Source organism: Panthera tigris, chromosome A1 (genome assembly GCF_018350195.1).
Source record: "Panthera tigris isolate Pti1 chromosome A1, P.tigris_Pti1_mat1.1, whole genome shotgun sequence".
Classification (NCBI taxonomy): domain Eukaryota; kingdom Metazoa; phylum Chordata; class Mammalia; order Carnivora; family Felidae; genus Panthera; species Panthera tigris.
In genome coordinates, this window is record NC_056660.1 from 81,093,019 (window position 1) to 81,115,842 (window position 22,824).

A 22,824-nucleotide genomic window follows, 5' to 3' on the forward strand; every position below is an offset into this window, starting at 1 on the left:
AACACAACAGGAAGTAAATGCCTCCAGTGATTCTGGGGCCCCGGGGCCTCCGGGGCCTGTTATTGGTTGTCCGGTGTCCACACCTGTCTCAGGTGGCCCAAACCTGGGGCCACGCTACCCCTGGCGGCTGATGAGTACACTCGCCTGGCTTGAAGCTCGAAGATGTAACGGCAAACCCACTCACCTGTGCCCACGTGAACACACAACCGTGCACATCACCTGGTCCTATCCTAGCTTAACAACACTCTCTTTCATGGGAAAGTCTTGAGAACACATACTTTCTCAATTTCTTTCCTGCATTAAGGGGATACCACTAACATTTTTTTTAATGTTTATTTTCGAGAGAGAGAGAGAGAGAGCGTGAGGAGGGGGACGGGGCAGAGAAAGAAGGAGACACAGGATCCGAAGCAGGCTCCAGGCCCTGAGCTGTCAGCACAGAGCCAGACGCAGGGCTCAAACTCACGAACCCAAGATCATGACCTGAGCCAAAGTCGGATGCTTAACCTACTGAGCCACCCAGGCACCCCTAAAACTTAATATATTAATTCCCCTAGGAAAAATACTCACCTTTGTACATTTTGTACATTTTTATGATTTCAGGACTCATTGGAATAATTCAGGAACATTGAAATAGCAAATGTCTAACTTATCACCGAGATGCATTCACTTGTCCTAATCCGAGAACCCGTCAACTATTAACCAGATGAAGAATTTCTCAGACACTGAAGACACCAACCCCATAGTTAGTGGACAGGTGTCATGGCTAAAACCAGCCAATCTGGAGTAAATACTTGCTGCTCAACGTCCAGAGAAATTTACACTTAAGGCCCCACAGCACATTACTGGAGGCGACCTATCACGTGTCCTTATGGCATTTTCTTTGCAGACCCATCAGCAAGACACTAGAAATCACAACATCCGGAAACCACAGTGCTGCTGTGCCTGGCACCCTCGGGGCCCACTGACAGGCGCTGTCCTAATTTATTGTTTTTTAATGTTTATTTTTTTTTTAGAAAGAGAAACCCAGGGAAGGACAGAGAGAGGTGGGAGAGAAATCTCAAGCAGATTCTATGCTTCCAGCACAGAGCCTGATGTGGGGCTCGAACTCACAAACTGAGATCATGACCTGAGCCAAAACCGAGACTCAGACACTTAACCTACCGAACCACCCAGGTGCCCCCTAATTTATTTGTTTACACTTTAAGAAATACGGATTCCTTGATGCATTGCTTATGAAGAGTATATTAGCCTTTAAAAATCCTTGCACAAAATCATAATTTGAAAAAAATCCACATCAATGTTCTTATTCACTTGGTTTTTACAAGATTCAAAGAGAGAGAAAGGGTTTTGAGATAATGAAGGATGAACAAACAGATCCTCTTGAGACTCTCAGATAGTTTTAGTATCTTTAGAATTTTATCTTTTAATTTTTTAACGTTTATTTATTATTGAGAAACAGAGAGAGACAGAGCATGAGCAGGGTAGGGGCAGAGAGAGGAGGAGACAGAATCCCAAGCAGGCTCCAGGCTCCGAGCTGTCAGCACACAGCCTGACGTGGGGCTCGAACCCACAGACCGTGAGATCATGACCTGAGCCAAAGTCGAACGCTTAACTGACTGAGCCACCCAGGCACCCCAGTGTCTTTAGAATTTTTGAAGACCTACTAGAAAGTCTCAAAATATGACTTAAGTATCAAAATAAATGTTTTTAAAAAATATTTATTTTGAGTGAGAGAGAGGGAGCACAAGGGGGGAGGGGCAGAGAGAGAGGGAGAGAGAGAATCCCAAGCAGGCTCCAAGCTGTCAGCACAGAGCCCAACGTGGGGCTTGATCTCATGAACTGTGAGATCATGACCTGAACTGAGATAAAAAGTCAGACACTAAACTGACTGAGCCACCCAGGTGTCCCTCAAAATAAATGTTTTAATTAGCTTAGACTTTGTTTTGTTTGTAAATGATTACACTTCCTCAATCTTTATAAGCCAGTGGAGTAAAAAGTGTCTATGTCCTGGGAGGGCAAACAGAGGCTAAAATACTGACCGGTGATGTCCCGCATGTCACACTGAGACCCTGCTACCACTGTCAGCGTTTGTGGGCCATCCCACGATGGTAAGTACTACCTGGGCTGGACAGCAGAAAGGATGATCAGGCAGGGGCGCAGAGACTTTTTTGCAAGAGCAGTACATTTACGTAAAGGATTTAATCTCAAATGGTAGTTTCAAACACAAGGAGAAACGGGGACCATCTGGAAGGCAGAGGGGCCTCCCTAGGCTGGCCACTGGGCACAGTGACCGACGGGGACAGCTCTGTAGGACTCCAAGGGGAGGGCACAGATGCCACTGTCACAGCCTCGCAGGTGCTGGGAGAAATCTCAACAACTGATTTGGAACCCGCAGGCAGACTTCAACTCACACCTGTCGGGACCAACCTCAGAACTCACTGGAGCTGAGGCCTGGGGCATGTGCTGGGAGTGTGCACTGGGGTGCTGGGAGCGTGTGCTCGTGCGCTGGGAGCGTGTGCTGGGGTTGTGTGCTAGGGGCATGTGCTCGCGTGCTGGAGGTGTGTGCTCGTGCGCTCGGAGTGTGTGCTGGGGTTGTGTGCTGGGAGCATGTGCTCACATGCTGGAGGCCTGTGCTCATGTGCTGGGGGCGTGTGCTGGGGGCCTGTGCTCATGCGCTCGGAGTGTGTGCTGGGGTTGTGTGCTGGGGGTGTGTGTTCACATGCTGGAAGCCTGTGCTCGTGCGCTGGGAGCGTGTGCTGGGCTTGTGTGCTGGGAGCATGTGCTCACATGCTGGAGGCCTGTGCTCATGTGCTGGGGGCGTGTGCTGGGGGCGTGTGCTTGTGCGCTCGGAGTGTGTGCTGGGGGTGTGTGCTTGCATGTTGGTGGACTGTGCTCGTGTGCTGGGAGCGTGTCTCGTGCACCGGGAGTGTGTGCTGGGGTTGTGTGCTGGGGGAATGTGCTCGTGCGCTGGGGACCGAGGGCCGGCTGGCAGGGAGAAGCCCAGCCTCTCCCCTGCAGTCTCCCCTCTCATACTGATTCCTTCACGATAAGCAGATGATACTACCTGCGAATTCTCCCTCGTATTTCTGCTTGGCCGTGCACCCCCAGAGCCCCATTTGTGGTGGTAACTTCCTCGTGCCTCACCACGGGCCTCACCATGGGCCTCGGGGGGCTGTGAGAGCCACAAAGTCGCACAAAGGACTCATGGCGCCATAATGAGCAGGACGCCAGCAGGGTGCTGCTCGGGCCAGCTTTGCACTCAGGGGAATTCATTTCCTCTCGAATTACCTCAGCTTTGGAATCAGCCCTCACGTTTTCCAAGCAGCACAGACGTCTCATTTTGTCCTCTGTACATCCACCGCGTCGGTGACCCTGCACCAAAGCAGAAAGCTTTCGTGGAGAAGGAACAATGTTCTGGGCTGCAGGTTCCGTGGCCGCGCAGGTGTGGGTGACTGAGCTGCGGGTCCCGGATCCTGGGCGGGAATCCTGCCTGTGGCAGCCACACTCGGGTTTGGAGCCCAGGCCTGGCTGGCCCCTGGGATTGAAGCCTGCAGCCCGGCACATTCTCACCGGAGTCACAGCACGGGTCCCAGCCATCTCCCCTGGTCTTCTGCACCAGCGGCGCTGTTTGCACATCCTGCGGAGCCGCCCTCCTGTGCCACCTCGCTTTGGCCGTGGTATTTCCTGCAGCCTCCTGAGAGCATCTCTTACCCGAGGGCCTTTGATGCTGTCCTGGGGGCCAGGGCATTGGTCTCAAAGACACAGGCAAAGCGCACCACACTGGAGCCCCCCGGCCTCACTGGGGCCCCTCCGAGAAGAGGAACCTGTCTGGGTCTTGGGGCCGCTGCCGGCCACCAGCCCTCTGCCAGGCAGAGGGGTTTCTCCTTCCTCTGATTTCCTGTCCCCCTCAAGCCACCTGCTCCTTCCTGAGCCAGCCTGCCCCCTTCCTGGCGAAGCCTGCCTGCTCTGTCCACGCACTCAGGGGTCCATCCTGTGCTGTGCCCACCGCCTGCCCCAGGACCTCCCAGGAGAGCGTGGCACCCGCGGGCCCCGCGTTCCAGGCTGCCAGAGCCTGGACCCTCCGCAGAGCCGCCCCAGCCCGTGCCCTGGCCACCAGGGTGCCCACCGGGTGCATACAGACCTCCCACAGGTGACGTACAGAGCCACACCCGGGAGAGGAAAGTCCTCCTGCAGGGTCAGTGCCAGGCACCCTCCTCCAGGTCAGGGTCACCATCCCCTGCGTGGGGCTTAGGTGTCCTGGGCTTAGAGCTGCCTTGGGTTTACATTTATTTCCCTATTGGCAGAAGCCCGTTGTTTGATTTCAACAAGCCACCCACCTTTACCCACTCCATGCGGGCGCTTTAAAGGCTCAACCAAGATGAAGCTTCCGTGCGGGTCAACACTTAGGATGTTCTGTATGCTGCACCACGTTCACATTCCAGCTCTACTCCAGAGGCTCCCCTCCCTGAACCTGGGAAATCACAAGAATAAAAGGTTTAGTTCCTCTCCCTGGAAACACGGGTTGCAAGGCTGGGTACTCAAGCCAGCCGGAGGGACACGGGGGCCCTGCCACCTTGGCTCTCTGGGCTGCCTTCCTGGGGCATAAATACGGAGGGGTGCAGGGAGCCCCTGCCCACTGGTGACCTGGGTCGTGAGAACAGGCAGCTGCAGTGTTTCCAACAGTGTGGTCTGGTTCTGACCCCTGTCCTGCCCTGGGCACCGCTTCCCCCAGGAGCCTCCCCCCCCCACACACACAGCTGGCCTGGTGCACCACAGCAGGCTTTGTGGCGACCCAGCACCAGGCCGGCCACCCCTGACAAGGTCGTGGGGAGCTGGGGGATCCGAGCCGGTCCAGGGCTTCCGAGCAGACGCACAGCTCCTTCCGGGTGGCTCTGCACAGGTCCCCCGAAGCAGGGTGCGACCCCGGGGAACTGGGGTCAGGCCGCGGTCAGCCCCAGGGCAGAACTCCAAGCCCAGCCCGTGTCCCCTTTGGGTGTGCGATGTGAATCCGGTCCGGGGCGACCCTGGGCGGAGGGGCACGACCCCGGCCCCCTGACACGTGAGGGAGAGAAGGGCGGGCTGGGGCATCTCCTTCCCCTCCTGCCGCCCCCCTCCGCCTCCGAGGCCGCCCCTGCCCCAGACCTTTACCCCTCTCTCTCCTCTCCCGCCCCCTGCCTGGAGCCCCTCCTCTCCCTCCGCTCTTCCCGCGGCCTTCACCCTCCCCCTCCGCCCTCCACCACGGCCCCGCCCCCACCTTTCTCCGCCTCCCTCGTGCGCCCTCCTCCCCAGCACCCCTCCCCCTCAGCCGCCCTTCCCCCAGCGGTCGGGCCTAGAGCAGCACCTGTGGCGGAGTCCGAGGACGCGTGAGGACGGTCCAGGCCGGGCAGGTGCGCGGGGGCAGGGGCGGCGGAAAGGGCAGGGGGTGGGACGCGGAGGGGCCGTCCCACGTGGGGGACCCGACCGGAGTCCCAGCTGTCACAGGTTGGAGGGCAGCGGGCTCCAAGGACACAGATGCCCCTCCCCATCGTGACGGGGTCCTCTCGGACGCGACAGGTGTCACCCATGCCCCCCCCCCCCCCACCTTGAAGAGCCACATCCTGGGCTCTTCTGAAACGCGTCCGCTGATTGGTCGGGTGTCAGGACAGGTGTGGGGACAGGTGAGGGGCAGGTGGGCATGGGGGCACAGGAGGGGTCCACCCACGTGCATCTTTCGGAACCTGGTCGCAGGGAGCCGGCAACGGGAAAGGCGGTGGCCCAGCGCCCCCCCCTCTAGTCGCTGAGCTTTTCAAAAGCTCGACTCAAGAGAAGACTCTCAGACTCAAAATAACAAGGCTTTTGTCCTCCGACTTCAAAGGCCGTTCTACCACTTTTTAAAGGAAGTCTGGCTTCTCTGGGCAGCACCGACACTTGAATCAAGAGTGAGCTGGGGGAGGAGCAGACTTCTGCCCCCAGCAAGCACAACTCCTATCCTTGCTGGAAACATCCCATCCAGGGGCAGCCCCTAGACTAGGAAGGGGTCAAGGCACCCGGAGCAGGCCCAGGAGGATGTGCAGGGGATGCTGTGAGACGCCCCAGGATGTGTGTCCACGGGGAGCTGCAGGGGCGCCACCAAAATAGAAGTGCATCCCCAGGGGCCACTGGTGCCCGAGTCCTGGAGTCCTGGGCAGGCGGAGGACCCCACCTGGCAGGTAGGCGGGCGGGGGTGGGTTGGGGGGGGGCCTGGGGAAAGAGCCTGTGCATTGGAGGGCCTTGTGCCCTGCAAATCCGTGGGGTGACTGGCCCAAAGCTGGTTCTGAGAGCTGCGTTCTGCCCCAGCCTCCTCGGGTCAGCTGTAGCAGGTGGGAAAAACACCCTGTGAGGTGGGGACAGAGGACACTCCTGCCGTGGACCTGGGTGGGTGGGGAGGACGGTGCTCTCTGGGGTGAGTCGGCTCTATCTCAGGACTCCCGTAGAGTTTCCGGACCTGCCCGCCTCGTCCCACCCCGTGGGCTGGCTGCGCCCTCTCGGGCCCTGAAGCCACAATCTGGGCCTGGCTGCCACTCCCGGGTTGTGGTGCCTCCGCGTGCCTGTGTCTGCATCAGTTTTGCCTTCTGTGAAATGGGAGTGTCGCCTCGCTGCCTCATACAATTGTGCAAAGAAGTGGTTTGTGCACAGAGCTGCTGGAAAGCAGGGGCCCACAGCCCACGGGGTGGGCTTGTGCCCCGGAGGCTTTGGGCTTGGGGCTCCGAGTTGCATGTCCCCAGTTTCCAGGGTGAGTCTTTTTTAGAGCATGGTAGAGGCAAGCCTTTCTTAAGGAAAAACTTGCAGGAACGGTTAGAAGGAGGCCATAATTCAGGGGCAGGAGCGATGGAGCCGCAGAACGGCCGAGAACATCTAACAGGCGGAAGGACTGCATGTAGCCAGAAACCTGCCTCGGCCTCCAGCAGAGTCCCTCCCCTGCAACTGCTTCTCCCCTCTCCCATCCTCACTGCTGCAGCTTGCTGGTGATTCTCTCTCTTTCTGAGTGTCAGGCTCCGTGGTGCAGTCTTTAGCTAAAACCTCGACTTTTGTCTGGGAAAGTGGCATCTTGGCGAGCGGAATGAGGACACGGTCACGGCAGAAGGAGAGGTCTCTGACTTCTGTAACATGGGGGGATCCCTGCGGTTGAGCCAGAGGCCCCTGCAGTGTCTGTGTGACACACAGGTGGCCTGGAATGTTACCGACAGACACACGGCACGTGGCCCCAGACTCAGTTGATACAGAAGTTGTTAACAAGCATTCAGTGCATTTCTCCTCTCGTGTTTGCTTGTGAGAACATCGGTGAAGCTGTTTCCTGGTAGGTGGGGACTCTGGGCTGCAGACACGCGGGCACAGGTGACGCTGGGCCCGGAGCCACCTCTGAAGCAGCCCCCGTGATGCTCAGAGGCCCCCATCCTTCACAGAGGGCAGAAGATGGGGGTCAGTCTTCACCAAAACACCTGCAGAAGCGGCTTTGGGCTGGGCGCCCGCACAGGAAGGCAGAGTCTGGCAGTGCAGTCGGCTCGGGGTGGCCGCTGATAGAGGCTGGGGAGGGGGCACCCAGTTGCCCGTAGAGTCTCAGTGGGCTCCGGGTGGGCATAGCTTGCCTATGGTATTTTCCTCTTTGAGATGGGACATAACCCTCCTGGCCTCCTGGCTTCCTCGAGTGAAACTTCCAGAACTTTGACTCCACAGTAGGATGTCTGACACTCCAGGGTTACCAGGAAACTAGGACATGTCAACTTTGGGGTCGGGCAGGGGAGGAGGTGACGATCCACCCCCCCTCACCTTTTCTCTCCTAGAACCATCTTCTTTGTTCATGAATGATAACACCACTTTTTGAGTATGACAATTTGTAACCGATAACGCGATTGTCACGAGGGGCAGCGACAAAGCCAGTGGTGACGCTCCTCTCCAAACACGCTTCTCTAGTGTTCCAGCTCCGGTGAGAAGCAGCGGGGACGCAGAGTCTGATTTCCCGTCCTGGTGCAGCTGTCTGTTCAGTGAGAGTGTGTGGTGGCCCGGGCGCCTCCCTCGTGCCACCCCACCCGGTGACATCACAGAGCATGAGCGCCACTGAGCCAGGGTGGTGGCACGTCTGATGCCTGGAACCCGTGTACACAGGCCGGCTCCCCCGGGAACTCTGTGAGGGCAGGGGCTGCCTGATGCAGGAGCGAGTGCGCAGGGAGGCGGCCAAGCCAAGGGAAAAGCCGGCAAAGCTGGTTGGCTTGGGTCTTATGCTGTGCTTGGCCACATCCCCATCACCCAGCCCCCGGGTCCCTTGGGTGCTATGTGGGGGACACCTGGACTCCAAAGAGGGACAGAACCAGACACGGGTGCCATTGTCTCTCCGGGTTCTAGCTGCTTATAGGGGCTTTTTCAGAGGCAGACAGGACAGCCAAAGGACCCCAACACAGTTTGGTGCTCAGTGGGGACACCAGCCCGGAGGTTGTTACAGTGAATAGGCCTGACATCTGGTTTCTCTGTGCCCTTGGGGCTACACTAGCTGTGGGAAACTCTGCGATGGAGAAGGCTCTCTCTCTCCTGCCTGTGCCTCTCTGCCTGGGGACACTGGGGGCACTGTCCTGAGCTTCTGGAGAGGTGCAGTCCTGGGGGAAGGAGGGAGCCCACCTCCCAGGCCCCTGGTGCCAGCTGTCCTTGGGCCGGAGTCTGACCCGCCAGGGGGAGAGGGAGGCTGGGACCTAGCAGAGGAAGCAGGGGTCGGGGGAGCCTCACCGGTCCTTCACCCAAGTTGGGTGGGCGGCACGCTTTTGAGAACGAACTAATTAAAGCAGCTCTTGGGTCATCTTGCTTATGTCTTGAGACCAAGTGACTGATGACACTTGTGCACTGCGGCAGGGAGGGCTGGACAGAGGGGCCGGGTGGAGGGGCTGGATGGTGGGGAGGGCTGGGTGGAGGGAAGGGCTGGACAGAGGGGCTGGATGGTGGGCCTGGGCAGGGAGGGCTGGACAGTGGGGCTGGGTGGAGGGAAGGGCTGGACAGAGGGGCTGGATGGTGGGCCTGGGCAGGGAGGGCTGGACAGTGGGGCTGGGTGGAGGGAAGGGCTGGACGGAGGGGCTGGATGGTGGGCCTGGGCAGGTAGGGCTGGACAGAGGGGCTGGGTGGAGGGGCTGGATGGTGGGGAGGGCTGGGTGGAGGGAAGGGCTGGACGGAGGGGCTGGATGGAGGGTAGGGCTGTGTGGAGGGGCTGGGTGACAGGAGCTCTCCTGGTCCTGGCAGTACTGGAACAAAAGTGGACTCACACACTCGTCCTTTTCTTTCTAGTCCGGAAGTTAAGATTACAATCAGCCTGCTGGTTTGAAATTCTCTGAGCAGAATTTGGAAGAAAAGAGGAAAAAACAGGTTGTTTAGTTTTAACCCAGAAAATCATTCCTCCTAGTTTTTAGTATCAACACCAGACTCAGGCTGTCGGAAATCCTTAGCCTCCGTGTGACTGTGGCCGCCGTGTGCGCCCTTCCTGGAGCACCGCACACGGTGTGATCGTCTTGGAAACGTGGGTGTGGGATCCGGAAGGCCCCAGCTGCTGCCCAGGGAGAGCGGCTCGCCATCCCTGGCGTTCGGTGTGAAGGCTCCTCACCCTGGCCCTGTGTGAGGAGGTTAAGAAAACGTCATAGGGATCCAAGCACATGTCCAGAGAAGTTACGTGCAGGACGCGTACGGGTAACCAGCAGCAGTGTTTGTAAAAATGAGGGACGGGTGCGTTTTGTGGGACAGGCAGGGAACCCGGCTGGAGCTGTGTGTTTGGGCAGGGAGAGAGGGAGGAAATGGGGTGCCTTCCCGGGCAGGGGTGCGGAGTTGTTGGTGCCTGATGCACTTGGGAACTGGCTGCGTCTGCCGGCTAGCGCCACCCCCCAGTCCGGTGGTGGCTCCTTCCTCCCTGTGAAGACCGGCAAGGCTCCGTGCCAAGGGTCCTATGTAGGCAGCAAGTGGGAACCCCTCCCCAGGGCCGGCCGGCAGTGGTGGGCTTTCAAAGCTGCCCGGGGGTCTAAGAGGCGGTCAGGCCTTTGAGCGGCTCCAAGGGCAGACTGGCTGTCGGGTAGCTGGACCGTTGGGGAGGGCCTGAAGGACAGGATCGGCGGGGCCGGTCCCCGGCAACCAGGGGCTTGGGGGGAAGGACTGACAACTGGTGACCTGGTGGCCGGAGGGAGGGCACGGTGCCTGCGCCCTGCGGCAGCTGCCTCCGGGGCGTGGCTTCAGTCAGAGACAGAAGCAGAGGTGATGTTCGTGGAGCCACAAGTAAGGGTTGTTAAGTTATGTCATTTACATCTGTACCCTTGAAGATGGGGCCCTGCGGGTGTGAAGTCGACAGAGGGAAATAAGAACGAACCGGAAACAGGCTCAAAGACCAGGCACAGAAAAGCACGGTCGGTAGTGACCTGCTGAGGTGACCCTTGCGCCCCATGCATGATTCCGGTGCTGTCTGTTTGAGATGCAGCTACCAGCTGTCTCTTTAAATTCAACCCTGCTTCCAAAAACTTGACTGAAGTTTCTTTGCCAAATTTTCACTGGAGGGATAATACCTTGATGTTTGTTCTGGAACTCAAGAGGACATTCTTTGCTCAGAGGATTTAACGTGTTTTTAAGTAATCTGAATAAGCAACCAGCAAGGGTTCTGAAGTTTGCCAGTTCGGTGAATGAGACTGTGACCTTGAAACCGGGGACCCAGGGATTTTTATATCCTTGAAACAAGAGCCTAAATGTCAAGGGGGAAAGATCTAGGCCTTTGTTTTTCTTAAGCAGCAGAAGTAAATGATATTTTTGTTTATGCAACCTTTACTCCACTTAAGTACTGGGACAACAGGCTGGTTGCTAACTGAGCGTTGACACGATGGAAGGCAGTTGGAGAACGAGTGTCCTCGTGGACGCACTCTGGCCGTTTCTGAATAAGCGCCGCGGAAGGCTGCGTCTGGTTATTTGGGCTTTATTCGCAGACACAACGCCAATGTTTTTGGGCAGGGTGACCTCATTTTTGTGTTAAAATCTGTTTCCGCACTGCAGACTTATGTTTGACTGCTGGAGATGTGTCCCATGCCAGAGGGCTGCACGTGACCATCGCTCCTCCCTGAGACGATCCAATGAGGCTGAGGAGGAAGAAGGTGACCATCAGATCGATGTCCCTGACGTCATCGGGCTTGTTCAAGACCAACCCGGGGGGTCAGACACACCCACAGGTGGGGATCGCGCCTTATTTCTGTCCGGAAGCTCGCGCTGGTGATCGGACTCGCACGTCCTCCTCGTAGCTACTGTGGTCCTGGGAGCAGGTTGATTTCTTTTGGATCACTGTCGCCTGCTGTCGCCTATTGTCACCTGCCCACGGCTGGCAGGCAGTCTCCCAGGATGGTCCTCACCGGGCCACCTGGCGGTTCTTCAGATGAGCGGTTTAAGACGAGGTCAGCTCCAGTGAGAGGGGAATAGTTCATTCGGGTCTGCAGTGAAACACCTGTGCCTGAAGGAGACCGTCACCAGGCTTTGCTTCAGTTCTCAAAAACACGTGATCCGTGGTTTGAATCGATGGGTCGAGCTCCTGCCGGTCAGCAATCCGCAGCCGGTGCCCGGAGGACAGATGAGCAGGACCAAGGGGTTAGACCCCACTGTCCTCAGCGCCCAGCCTAACCCCCGTCCAGGCCCGGGCCCTCCCTCGCTCCCCTGGCCAGGGTCTTAACGGGAGGGAGAGGCTGTCTCCACTCTGAGTTTCACCCACACAGAGTCATTGCCGATCCTCCCTGTCCCGCTCCGAAGTAGTTTTCACTGGATGGGGTGAGCCCTGCACCCACCACCAAGGGACAACATGACACGGATGGCGAGTGTCCATCTGGGGCTGGACTGGAGCCAGGCAGGCCTCTAGGAATGCGGGGAACACTCCTCCTTGCTCTGCATCTGGAGCTTTCTCGGCCTTGCCCTAGCTGGGCTCCGCCACAAATGGCCCTCTGGGCGGAGGCATCCCCGGCCTCCCCCTGGAGCTGTGTCGCGGGCGTCCCTAGGCGAGCAGCTTGTGAGCATTTCCCTTCAGACGGGGTGGGGGTGGAGGGTCTCATAAACACCCCAGACCTGGTGGGCCTGAACTGCGGCCCCAGTGACAGACACTTGCGTGTGTGAACACCGTTGGCCATTTGAACCTGGCTGGTGGGTAGTTGCATCCTCGGGTGGTAGCCTTGTCAGCATCTCTGTTTAGTAGGTTTCGAAACTTGATTTTTGTTACTTGCCTTGTTGGTGACTGTTGGCGAGTGAGAGGCCGCAGCCAGAACCCCCAGGGCGGTCTCCCCGAGATGGCGTGGCCCCGGGCTCTGGGAACTTGGGATGGTGCTGGCTATCAGCAGGTGTGTCCACCCCTGGAAGGGCACTTGGGGTGGAGGTGGCTCCCGCCTGGAGCAAGAGCACAGTTACGGGCGCAGACACCATGGAGCACTGACTTTCGCGGCTAGAAGGTTATCTAGCTCTCCGTGCTCAGTGGGGCTGCAGTGAGCCTCCGTGACGGCTCAGACTCCTGTGGTGGTTGTGCCCCCAGCTCTGGGGATCCTGCTGGGAGAGACTAAGGGCGGGGAGGAAGCGGGGCGTATGGGTGACAGGCTGACCGCTTCCTAATGTAACCACATGTCCTGGGCTGAGACTCCAGAGTGGACTTGGAGGCTGGACCGTGGCTGTCGCGCACTGGCCCGGACTGTTCACGGCCGCACTGAGCAAGCAGTGTGTCAGGCAGGGAAACACGTGGCTGTGAAGGGTTCGTGAGTTTGTGTGTTGGTTTGAATGCCCTTGTCTGAAGTGCAGGAGCACGCGCTTGTCACTGCCAGTGGTTCCGTGTCGCCGCCGCGGTGCCGCATCAGGGAGACGGGTCCACTGGCAGGGGCGAGCTGTCCCGGTTTGGGAATGTTGTTGCCACGGCGTTTACTTTTCAAAAAGTTCTGTCTCTCCTGATCGGTTAGTAGCGTCTTTAATGATACCACACCTGAATAGGTACCGGGCAGAGACAACTAAGTGCGGTCGCTGACGTGGGCGTGAAGCGGACAGTTACCGCCTGCAACATGAGGTTGAATCGTGGCGTCGCTGATGTGTCCCAAAACCCTTCGGATATCGATGCTTTCACGTGGCTCACCTGATGCCTTAGTGCATTTAGGACGCGGGCTTGTGCAGGTGGCGCGGGCAGCCCGTGGGGGCCGGGGGCCCAGCTGCGGGAAAATGTACTGGGAAGGAAGGAAGCTCCAGGATTTCTGGTGTGGCCACTGGGCCTCAGCTCCGCAGAGAGCAGAATGGCCACTAGTGACCGCGGGTGGCATTGTGCGTGGTCTCACAGGCGCTGTCCTGTGGTTTGTCTCCCGGAGCTCACGCCACGTTCCCGCAGAGGCCCCCTCCTCACGCACACTGCCCACCCCCAGCAGCCGCTCTCCTGCTGTCCGTTAGCACAGGACTGATTTTGTTGTGTTTCTGCAGACAGTTGGTGGCTTTCCTGTTTCCCTCTGTGCTTGATGTAGTGTGTTGTACGATTACGGTGATCCAGGGGCCAAAGTGCTCTGGAGGAAGTGTGTCTGTGGGCCGTAACCAGTGCAGACGAGGGCCGTCGGGGAGGAGGTCTTTCTCCCTGTTGCCTTGCCCGTGTCCTGCCCATCAGTCCGTCCTGCCCACCTGTCCAGACCCACAAAAGTTCCACCTGTTCCGCAAAGCGCTGCTCTGTGACACGGCCGCTCAGTGTTGGGGGTGTGGGGCCTCCCTGACCGAGCACAACTGTGTTGTCCCCGGCAGGGCAGGTTCCCCTGCCTCCGAGACACGGCAGCGTGAGGACAGGGAGTATTTCCTTCCCCATGTCCCGTGCCACTGTTTTCATCTTCAGTGTGCGAGGCCTGGCGGTATTTGGGAATTACCGCACCTGCCTGCAGGGTGGGTGGTCCGCGGACGGGCCAGGTCAAGCGGCCAGTAGTGCTAGGCCGCGTGGAGTCCGCGAGAATGTGTCCTGAAGTGCCTGACCCACGTGGACAAGAGGCCCGGAAGAAGTGGCTGCAGGATGTTGTGTGTATGTGCAGCAGGCAGCCCGCGGGGGGCCGGGGGGGGGATGGACAGAGCCCCTTGGGGCGGGCAGAGAAGGCCCTGAGCAGCCGTCCCGGGATAGGTGGGAAGGAGCCTTCGGTCTGTGTCCTCGCGGACGAAATTGGAGAAGCTGGCCGGCGCCACCCCTGGAGGCTGTACTGAAAACAAATTGAGGCATGGATAAAAGTCTTCACATGGTTTGGTTTCAATCAGCAGGTTCCACCTGCAGGGGTTTAACCTAAGGAATCAATCAAAAACTGTCACCAAGGTTCATGAACAAAGCTGTTCCCGACAGTCATTATTTATGCTAGTGAGTGTTTGGGGAAAAGCGAGGTCACGTGTTAAGAGTTTGGTGATGCTGTCTGGTCGCTCAGACGACACAGTCACCATGTCTTGTGCCCTAAGTGAAGCCCGGCTACAAAACATCGCACCACAAGGACGACTTTGTAAACAGAGCACGTGCACTTTTGATCAGAGATTTGCAGTTGTGTTTTTTATCACCCGTTGGTAATCTGTTTTCCTCTGTCTTTCTGTGTCAAGAGGCTGTGTTATCTCTGTGAGAAGAGGGTTTCCTGAGGCAGGACGTGAGGTTGGACGCATGCAGGTGTCAGGACCCAGCCCTGTCCTGCGCTGACCCCTGTTCCTGGACATGTCCCCCACACAGGCTGCTTCTGCAGGAACCATCCCGCCCAGTCTCCCTGGGTCTGTGCCCCTTCTGCCAGGCCAAGCTCACCCTGCGGTTTGGAAGGGAAATGTCTCCTGGGAGAACGTTCCTAGCACTTTGCCGGTGGCCCTCGGAGAAAGGCCCGAGTGTGCACAAAGCCACGGGAAGTGGGGACAGGGGTCCTGGCGTGGCCAGACTGGCGTCCCCTGGAGATGAGGGTCAGGCCTGGTGGCTCTGCCCGGTGTCGGCCCTCGAGGCCACGGCCCTCCCACACCCCGGCCTGCCCCGACACCCTCGCACCACGCTGTGGCACCTCAGAGTGGCACTGACGTGTCTTTGTCCCGGATTTTTCTTCGAAACCGTAGCTCCTGAGAACCTGAATCACCTCCTGGAGGGCACTTTCATTAAAGACGAGTCGCAGTGGCCCTTCCTAGAGGTATGTGACATCTGCTCGTCCGTCCTGGGGATGGAGGCGGCCGCCGTGAGCATTGCTTGGATTCACTGATTCTTCAGACTTCCCGTGTCCTGGTCTGCTCGCTCCCTTCGCCCTTGTTAGTTGGCACCCCCTGCACACGCTCGGTCCTTTCCCTCGTGTTTACCGGTTTGTAGGATGGTACATTTGTTGCTGGCATCTCCCCGAGGGAAGTGGGGAGGGCGTAAAAATACCGCTTGAAACCCTTAAAAAGTAAAATTGAACCAAGTATGGTTAAAAGACCTCGTCGGCTTTGCTCGCTGGCTGCGTGCCCGGGCAGCGGCCCGTCCACGGAGGAAAGGGGCTCCAGGTGTAGAAGGCGAGGACCTCGCTTACGAGCAGGAGGACGAGGAACTTTACTCTGGAAGAAAAGCGGGGGGCCCTTGCGGGGTCATCACTTAGGGGTCCGGCCGACAGGCCACCGACTGGCTGGTGCTGCTCAGGACACTCTGTGGCTGGGGAGTCAGAGCTGTGATTAAGTCTGTTTGGTGACGGGCCAGCGCCTGCTCCGTTTGGGGCCTGTGTTGTGTTTTTAACAGAACTAAGAAACTTTGATATTCTATGTACGTTCAGCTGTTCGTATTGGTCAAATTGTCCCTTTTGGGGCCTTGGGAGCCCCCCGGGTCCACCGGGCCTGCTGCCACATCCTGGGCGTGTCCTTGCAGAGAGGAGCAGTGATGAGCGCCTGGCACGGGGCTGCCCACTGCCGCTCGGCCATGCCACTCCTTTGCACTTCAAGTGTGCCACACGCACATGCTCGTGCGCCCGAGTTCTTAGCCGCAGAAGCTAACGAGCTGTGTGGACAACGCACACATACTGCCTGCCGCGTGGCCTCAGGGGAGGAGGGTCTAGAAAGGGCAGGGCTGGCCTCTCAGCCACAGGAGGCAGTGCGGAGGGTGGGATCCCCGTGCACACATGTGCCACAGCACGTCCACGGCTGGCATGGACCAGAGCCTCTCCCCTCTCGTAGCTGGAACACACTGTTTCCTTCTGATGCTCTCAGTTCAACTTCGGGACCACGTGGGGCCCAGATCTCTGTCTTCCTGACCCCGTGCCCCAGTCCCACTTTCCAGTGACAGCAGCAGCCGGTGTGAATGGCAGAAGCCACTCCGTCCCGGACTCGGATCACGATGGCTGAGGGGGGAGGGGGGCTTGATTTTCGGCCGTGGGGCGGGGCCTGCCCCACGAGGGACGTACAGTCGAATCACCAGGTCCTGAAGTCCCTGGGAGTCATTTCCGCGGGGTGGTGCCAGTAAGCAGGTAAGTAAATCCCCTCTTTCATTTGTAGTGATCGCCGCTCACACTTCCACTCTGCTTTGTAACCGTGTAAGGTAACCGTGCATTTCCGAGCCCAGTGACCCACATCCAGAGCCGTCTAGGGTCTGTCCCTACCTGCTCCTCCTGTCCCATCTTCCCCCAGAATCGCCTTTCTCCTCTTTGGTTTTTGGCGTATGCCTCAGTGTGTGTGTGTGTGTGTGTGTGTGTATGTGTGTGTGTGTAAGCACGTATGTACACATACTCATATCTCCTCTTGTTTGTGTACACATACTTCCCTTCACTGTGCTTCCTTCTAACCTGGTACATTTTGGACAGGCTCCCCCGCAGGGTGGTGGCCATGCTGCCCGCCCCCCCCAGGCCTGTCTCCTGGGCCATCCCGCCTCCTCTGACCTGCATTCCGGGTTACCAGATGCTTGGCCTCCAACACTGACGCTGTCCCCAGGGTCCCGGCCAGTGTGAGAAAGTGAATCCTGATTTGTCCTTGAGGGAGAGGCGGCCATGGGTCCCACTGGCCACTCACTGCCTGTCAGGGCCCTTAAGGCTGTGGTCGTTGGGGTCCCTGCTTCCTGGGAGAGTGAAACATGTCTGCATGTGTCTGTGTGACTGTGTGTGTGTGTGTGTGTGTGTGTGTGTGTGTGTCTGTGTGTGAGTGCATCTGTGAGTGTGTGTGTATACGAGTGTGTGTGAGTGTGTCTGGGGTGTGTGTGAATACGTCTGTGTGTGAGTGTGCATGTCTGTGTGTGTGTCTGTATGTGTCTGTGTGTGTGTCTGTGTGTGTGTGTCTGTGTGTCTGTGTGTGGGGTATGTGTGAGTGCATCTGTGTGTGAGTGTGTCTGTGTATGTGTGAGTGTGTCTGTATATGTCTGTGTGTGTGTCTGGGGTGTGTCTGTGTGTGTCTGGGGTGTGTGTGCGTGAGTGCATCTGTGTGTGTGTGTGTCTGTGTGTGTCTGTGTATGTGTGCCTGGGGTGTGTGTGTGTCTGTATGTGTCTGTGGTGAATGTGTGAGTGCATCTGTGTGTGTGTCTGGGGTGTGTGTGAGTGCATCTGTGTGTGTGAGTGTATCTGTATGTGTCTGTGTGTGTGTGTCTGGGGTTTGTCTCCGTGGCTTTGATGACCTTACTTTCCTGCTGCTCACAGACCTCCAGGACTCCCTGTTCAGTGCTCACACCAGGTGCAAGCTTTCCTGAAGCCCCCGCTTGTCTCGTCTTTTCTCTGAGAAACAGCCTGGGCCCTCTCCTTTTCCCACCCTCCTTGCTTTCCTTTTTTCTTTCTTCTTTTTTGGGTTTGTAAATAATAGTATCCGTCTTCGTGGCTCAAAATCAAAATGAGGTAAAAGCTATGCCCTGAGAGTTCGCTCTCGGACCCCGGTGCACCTGCAAGGCCACACCCATGGGCGCTCTCCCCCACGGGGCCCCGCGCCTGCTGGTCTCAGCAAACACACCTCCTGCCGGCCGGGACAAGACGCAGCGGGCCACACGTGCCGCTGTGCATGCTTTTCCCGCTCACCGTGTTCCAGAAGTTGCGCATCAATGAGGAGTGAGCCCTCAGTCTCTGTTGGCGGATGCTGGGGCTCGTCCCTCTTTGTCACGGTTGCAAACTCTGCTGCAGTTAGTGCCACTTTGTATGTGTGCTGGCGCATTCCAGATCCCCGGAGGCTGAGCAAGCAGCAGATGCTTCTGACGGCTTTGCTCGAATCGTGGCTGCCTGTGGGCTCCTCGTGCCCGGTGCTGTCACGACAGCGCTGTCTGCAGAGCCTCCAGGGAGCGGCTGTGGTCCCGTCTCAGCATCGGTCCCCGCTCAGCATGTGGTGTGACCCGTACGTGGCTTACAAGAGATCTTTAACCCCCCTTGTTTGTTTCGGGGTTGTTTCCTCTTCCCTTTGCCCATTTTCTTATTGGGCTGCTAATCTTTTAATGGTTTCTAGGAGCTCTTTACAAGTGAGAGAGATTGGCCCTTGTGATTGGAATTGGAAGAACTTTTTTCTCAGGTTACCGTTGGCCTGACTTCCTTTTTTACCAGTTTTAAAATGTAGTCGGGGGGCCACTGGGGGACTCAGTCAGTTCAGCGTCAGACTTCGGCTCAGGTCATGATCTCACAGTTCCTGGGTTTGAGCCCCGCTTCGGGCTCTGTGCTGATAGCTCGGAGCCTGGATCCTGCTTCGGATTCTGTGTCTCCCTCTCTCTCTGCCCCTCCCCTGCTCGTGCTCTGTCTCTTTCTCTAAAATTAATAGTAAACATTTAAAATAATAATAATAGGGGCGCCTGGATGGCTCAGTCGGTTAAGCGTCCAACTTCAGCTCAGGTCACGATCTCATGGTCCGTGAGTTCGAGCCCCACGTCGGGCTCTGGGCTGATGGCTCAGAGCCTGGAGCCTGCTTCCAATTCTGTGTCTCCCTCTCTCTCTGCCCCTCCCCCGTTCATGCTCTGTCTCTCTCTGTCTCAAAAATTAAAAAAAATTAAAAAATAAAATAAATAAAATAATAATAATAAAAATAAAATGTAGTTGAGTTTCAGTATCTTACGGATTTTGGATGTTGAGTTACTGTTCAAAAGGCCTTGTTATTCTAAGGTTTTAAAGGAATTCACCCAATTTTTACCCCTGGTACTTTTACTCACGCTTAAACCTTTAACCCATTTGGGTTTATTTTGTTGCATGGTTTCAAGTATGGGTCCACCTTCGTTTTTCTGTGGTCCTTACGCCTTTTATTGGTTTTCTATCTTCACGGCATGTACTGGAGACACCGCCATGAAAATACGTCAAATTTCATTCCGTGTTTGAGTCAGTGTCTGAGATTTCTGTTCTGCATCATCAGTCTGTTTGTCTTTCAGTTTCTGGCACCACTCACTTTAATTACTGGGGCTCTGGGGCGTGTTTTAACATTTTATACGGTCCTGTCATTTCACTGCTGCGTTCAGGGTTTACCTGGCCATTCTTGGTAGCTTTATTTTTCCATATGAAATCCAAAATTCATTCTAATTACATAGTTACATAAACAAGTCAGCAAGTAATTATGGCTCTATTTCTTCGTTGAGTTTTTCATTCTTCTGATTTCTTCCTTGTCGAGTGGCATCGTCCAGCGTTTCTAGGACATTGTTATACAGCAGGCGTCCTGTCAGGAACACGTACTGCCCGGCATGCGTGTGGAGACGTGTGTCCGGGTTTCGTGGTAGATCCACTGTGGGGGCGGCAGTTGAACCCAGTCCGGGCGTGTGTGGCCGTGTGTGTGTGAGGCTGCGGGCTCCCATGTGCTCGTGTCTGTGTCTTCAGTGTTAGCCGGAGAAGCTCTGTGCGTTCTGGGTACGGGTCCGTGGTCCCCTCCGCACCCCTTAGCTTCTAGCCCTAGGTCCCTAACCTCTGTGTGTGACGGGCAGGCGTCAGGTGGAATCGGGGAGTGGGTTGGAGCCGAGTGCCCTCACTAACCCAGCCTGCAGGGTAGGTCCCGGAAGGGCCTCAGGGCTAGGCCGCGAGAGCCTGAGTGCACCTTCTGGAAGTTTCCACAGCCTCTGAGGGACGCACTGGTGGGACGCCATGGGGGGTGAGGAACCGAGCGGACACCGCCTTCCAGAGCAGGGTCTAGGAGACCCTGGGGCCATGCCAGCCACTAAGGGCCAGGCTCTGGGAGCAGATCCCTCCGGAGGTGGGAGGCAGTGGCACAGAAAGCCCTCCTCCCTCCCCCGGACTCCACCTGGTGAGGAGCAGGGAGGGGGGAAGGAGAGGGCGGATGGAGTCACCCCAGAGTGCTGCTGACTATGCGGCCCACCTGGGCAGGTCTCGGGGGGCATGTTCCGTCCACATCCACGGCCCACGTCGGCCTTGGGTGTCAGGGGCAGTTTGGTCAGTGAGTGCCCCACACACTCATTCAAGACGTGGGGCTGCTCGGACACTTAAAGGTTAGAGCAGGAATATCACAACTGGATAGAGGAAGCTTCCTGCTTCATACTCTTTCTTCTGTGGAAACAGTGTCCCTTCTGAGTGATGGGGCATTAGCATATGGCCAGCGCGGCCTGGACCCCACGATCGGCCCGCCTCAGAAGGCTCTGGGGAGGCCTCGCCCACCTCAGTGCCTCCGTGTGCCCCCCACCCCCGTCCCCGAGCACAGGTGTGAGACTCGGAGACCCGTCTGCTGTGCTGGCCCCAGGACACGTCAGTGCGGCCAGGCCCCCCCCCACCCGCCCCCGCTGGATGGAGCCCCAGACCCCTACATGGGATTGAACGGGCGTGGATCTGGCCCCTGAGGACGCAGCCACAGGTGAACTGCTCTGCATGGAGCCGGGTCAGCGTTGAGGCGTCCTCTGGGGTACCTGGAGGTCACTCGATGAGAAGTGGCCCCAGGAAGGTGGGTTGGATGCTGCTTAGCTCACACTCACAATCAGTTCCTGTTCAGGGTCTGGAGGGCGCCTGGTGCCCTGCCCGGCATGGGCTGTGGCAGTGCTGAGGCCCTGGGGGGAGGCCCTCGACCTGGGAGGGAGGCCAGGGAGGGGTGAGGGCCCGTGGCTGCAGGCTCATGACCACGAGGCTGAGCTGTGCACGGAAGCAGGACCTGGGGGTGCCAGCTGGGGTAGAGCAAGGCAGACGCCCAGCTGGCACTGACACCGACAGCGAAGCAAACAGCCAACGCAAGAGCCCCCTCCCCGGGCCCCGGCGTGCCTGCTTCCCCGGCAGCTGCTGGGCCTGCGGGTGAAGGGAGGGCGTGCGCCGGTGGGCTGCGCTTCCTATGCCTGGGCCAGCGTGCACCTGCACCCACGGGGCGTGACGGGTGACAGTGAGAACATCATCGGAGGTCAGGGACACCACAGCTGTTTCCTAAGCTGAGCGCCTCTGCACAAAGAGGTGGCGAGCGTCCGGAGCACAGCCCACACGTGGCCTGTGACCCCACAGAGGCCGAGGGCTTGCTCGGCGCTTACTGCCGTCACTTCCCTCCGAATGGCCCGTCCCTGGACACATTCCACTAACTCTTCAAATCAGCGGTCCTATGTCAGGCATGCCGATTATTTCAACTTTTTTTATTTAAACCTTAGTGAATAGTCTTCATTCAAATCTTTGCACGTTGGTCTGTTGGAGTTATTTTCGAGGCTCTGTTTCCTGTAGCAGCTACCATCCAAAGGACAGTGGTATCGTTGTTTGCAGGTCGCCATCTGAGAGGCCAGATGAGGCCTCCTGAAAACGTGGGCTCCACAGCAGGTAGAGGTGAAGGGTGAAGGGACGCTGGTGACAGCCAATATTTGGGAAGCACCTGCTATGTGCCAGGAGCCGCCAAGTGCAGGGATGCACAGGGGGCCCTTTACAAACAAGTGCGGAGGGGCTGTGGCCATTGTTGGGGAGCAAGATCGGAGCCCAAGAGCTGGGGGCACGTCCCAGGGTCTCCGGGACCATCCCTGGAGTGGCTGCCCAGACACGGAGGAGCTCCCACTGGGGGTGCTAACGAGGGCACCCCGCGAACAGAGTCCACCGCCACAGCTCAGACAACATTCGCGAAAGAGACACATGAGCTGGCATGGCTGGCCACCTGCACTGCCCCCAAGGGTGCTGTGAGCACAGGAGCGATCCCTGCCCAAGGTGTCTGGTCAGACTTCGCTTCTCTGCACCAGAGACCATGAGGTGCACTCAGGACGCCCACTTGTCATATAGCGACTGGCTTCCTCACTCCCTGTTTGCAGGTCGACATCTGTCTTTAAAATTCTCAGGCGTCAGGATTTATCTTACACTCAGTCCTGCTTCTCCTGAGAGGGGTGCAACCCATTGCTTGCTGTTTGCTTTTTAATGAACAAATTTGATCTTTAGAGCAGTTTCAGGTTCACAGAAAAATTGTGCAGAAAGTACCGAGTTCTCCTTTGCCTCTGCCCCCCTCCCCCAGCCTCCCCCGTCATCACGTCCCCCAGCAGATGGGACGTTTGTCATAATCTGTGAGCCTACACGTCCCTGTTACTCGACATCCACGGCTTATGTCACGGCCCTTCCTGGTGCTGTGCATTCTGTGGGTGCGAACGAATGTATGGTGATGGGTCCCCCATTAGCATCAAAGAGAACACCCATGGCTATTTTGCTTCTAAAACGCACTCGCCACGTTTTAGTGGGATTTAGGGCAGTGACTTCTGTGGGATACTGTCAGGGTGGATGTACGACACCACGTATCTGTCGGAACTCGGTAGTGTGACCTCGAATGTAAACCAGGGCCTTTAGCTGACTGTGTCACGGTGACATTCGGGGACGGTCACGCACACGCCACATCAGGCATGGGACTGGAGCAGCATGTGTGCGAACCCTGCACTTTGCATTCTGCTTTCCTGTAAATCAGTTCTCTGTAGAGGGCTTATCGCAGAAGGAAGTGAGGCTGCTTCACCATCTTTGGGACCTTTTCCATGAGATCTGTTCAAAG

The 22,824-nt window shown here is 57.5% G+C and overlaps 2 protein-coding genes across 5 annotated transcripts in view; one reads left to right on the plus strand and one right to left on the minus strand.

The window, feature by feature from the left end:
* Window positions 1-1,913: 1,913 nt before the first annotated feature.
* On the minus strand, window positions 1,914-7,866 carry LOC122237211. Of its 4 annotated transcripts, XM_042980478.1 has the most exons (4): window positions 6,464-7,079; window positions 4,338-4,471; window positions 3,289-3,732; window positions 1,914-2,124 (listed from the first exon to the last, which is right to left on the minus strand). In XM_042980478.1, exons 2-4 carry the CDS (start codon window positions 4,350-4,352, stop codon window positions 2,116-2,118), a joined length of 468 nt encoding a protein of 155 aa, XP_042836412.1. In that variant the 5' UTR covers window positions 4,353-4,471; window positions 6,464-7,079; the 3' UTR covers window positions 1,914-2,115. The 4 variants fall into 4 exon arrangements, with proteins under 4 accessions (XP_042836412.1, XP_042836399.1, XP_042836391.1 ...); XM_042980465.1 differs by lacking the exon at window positions 6,464-7,079 and adding an exon at window positions 7,786-7,866 and having other exon boundaries at window positions 1,914-3,732; XM_042980457.1 differs by having other exon boundaries at window positions 1,914-3,732.
* Window positions 7,864-22,824, plus strand: part of MCF2L (MCF.2 cell line derived transforming sequence like) — a 129,625-nt gene continuing 114,664 nt past the window's right edge. The window contains exons 1-2 of the mRNA XM_042980436.1: window positions 7,864-7,942; window positions 11,017-11,189. Of these exons, the coding sequence (XP_042836370.1) occupies window positions 11,021-11,189 (169 nt within the window). The 5' untranslated portion in view covers window positions 7,864-7,942; window positions 11,017-11,020. The remainder of the gene's footprint in view (window positions 7,943-11,016; window positions 11,190-22,824) is intronic.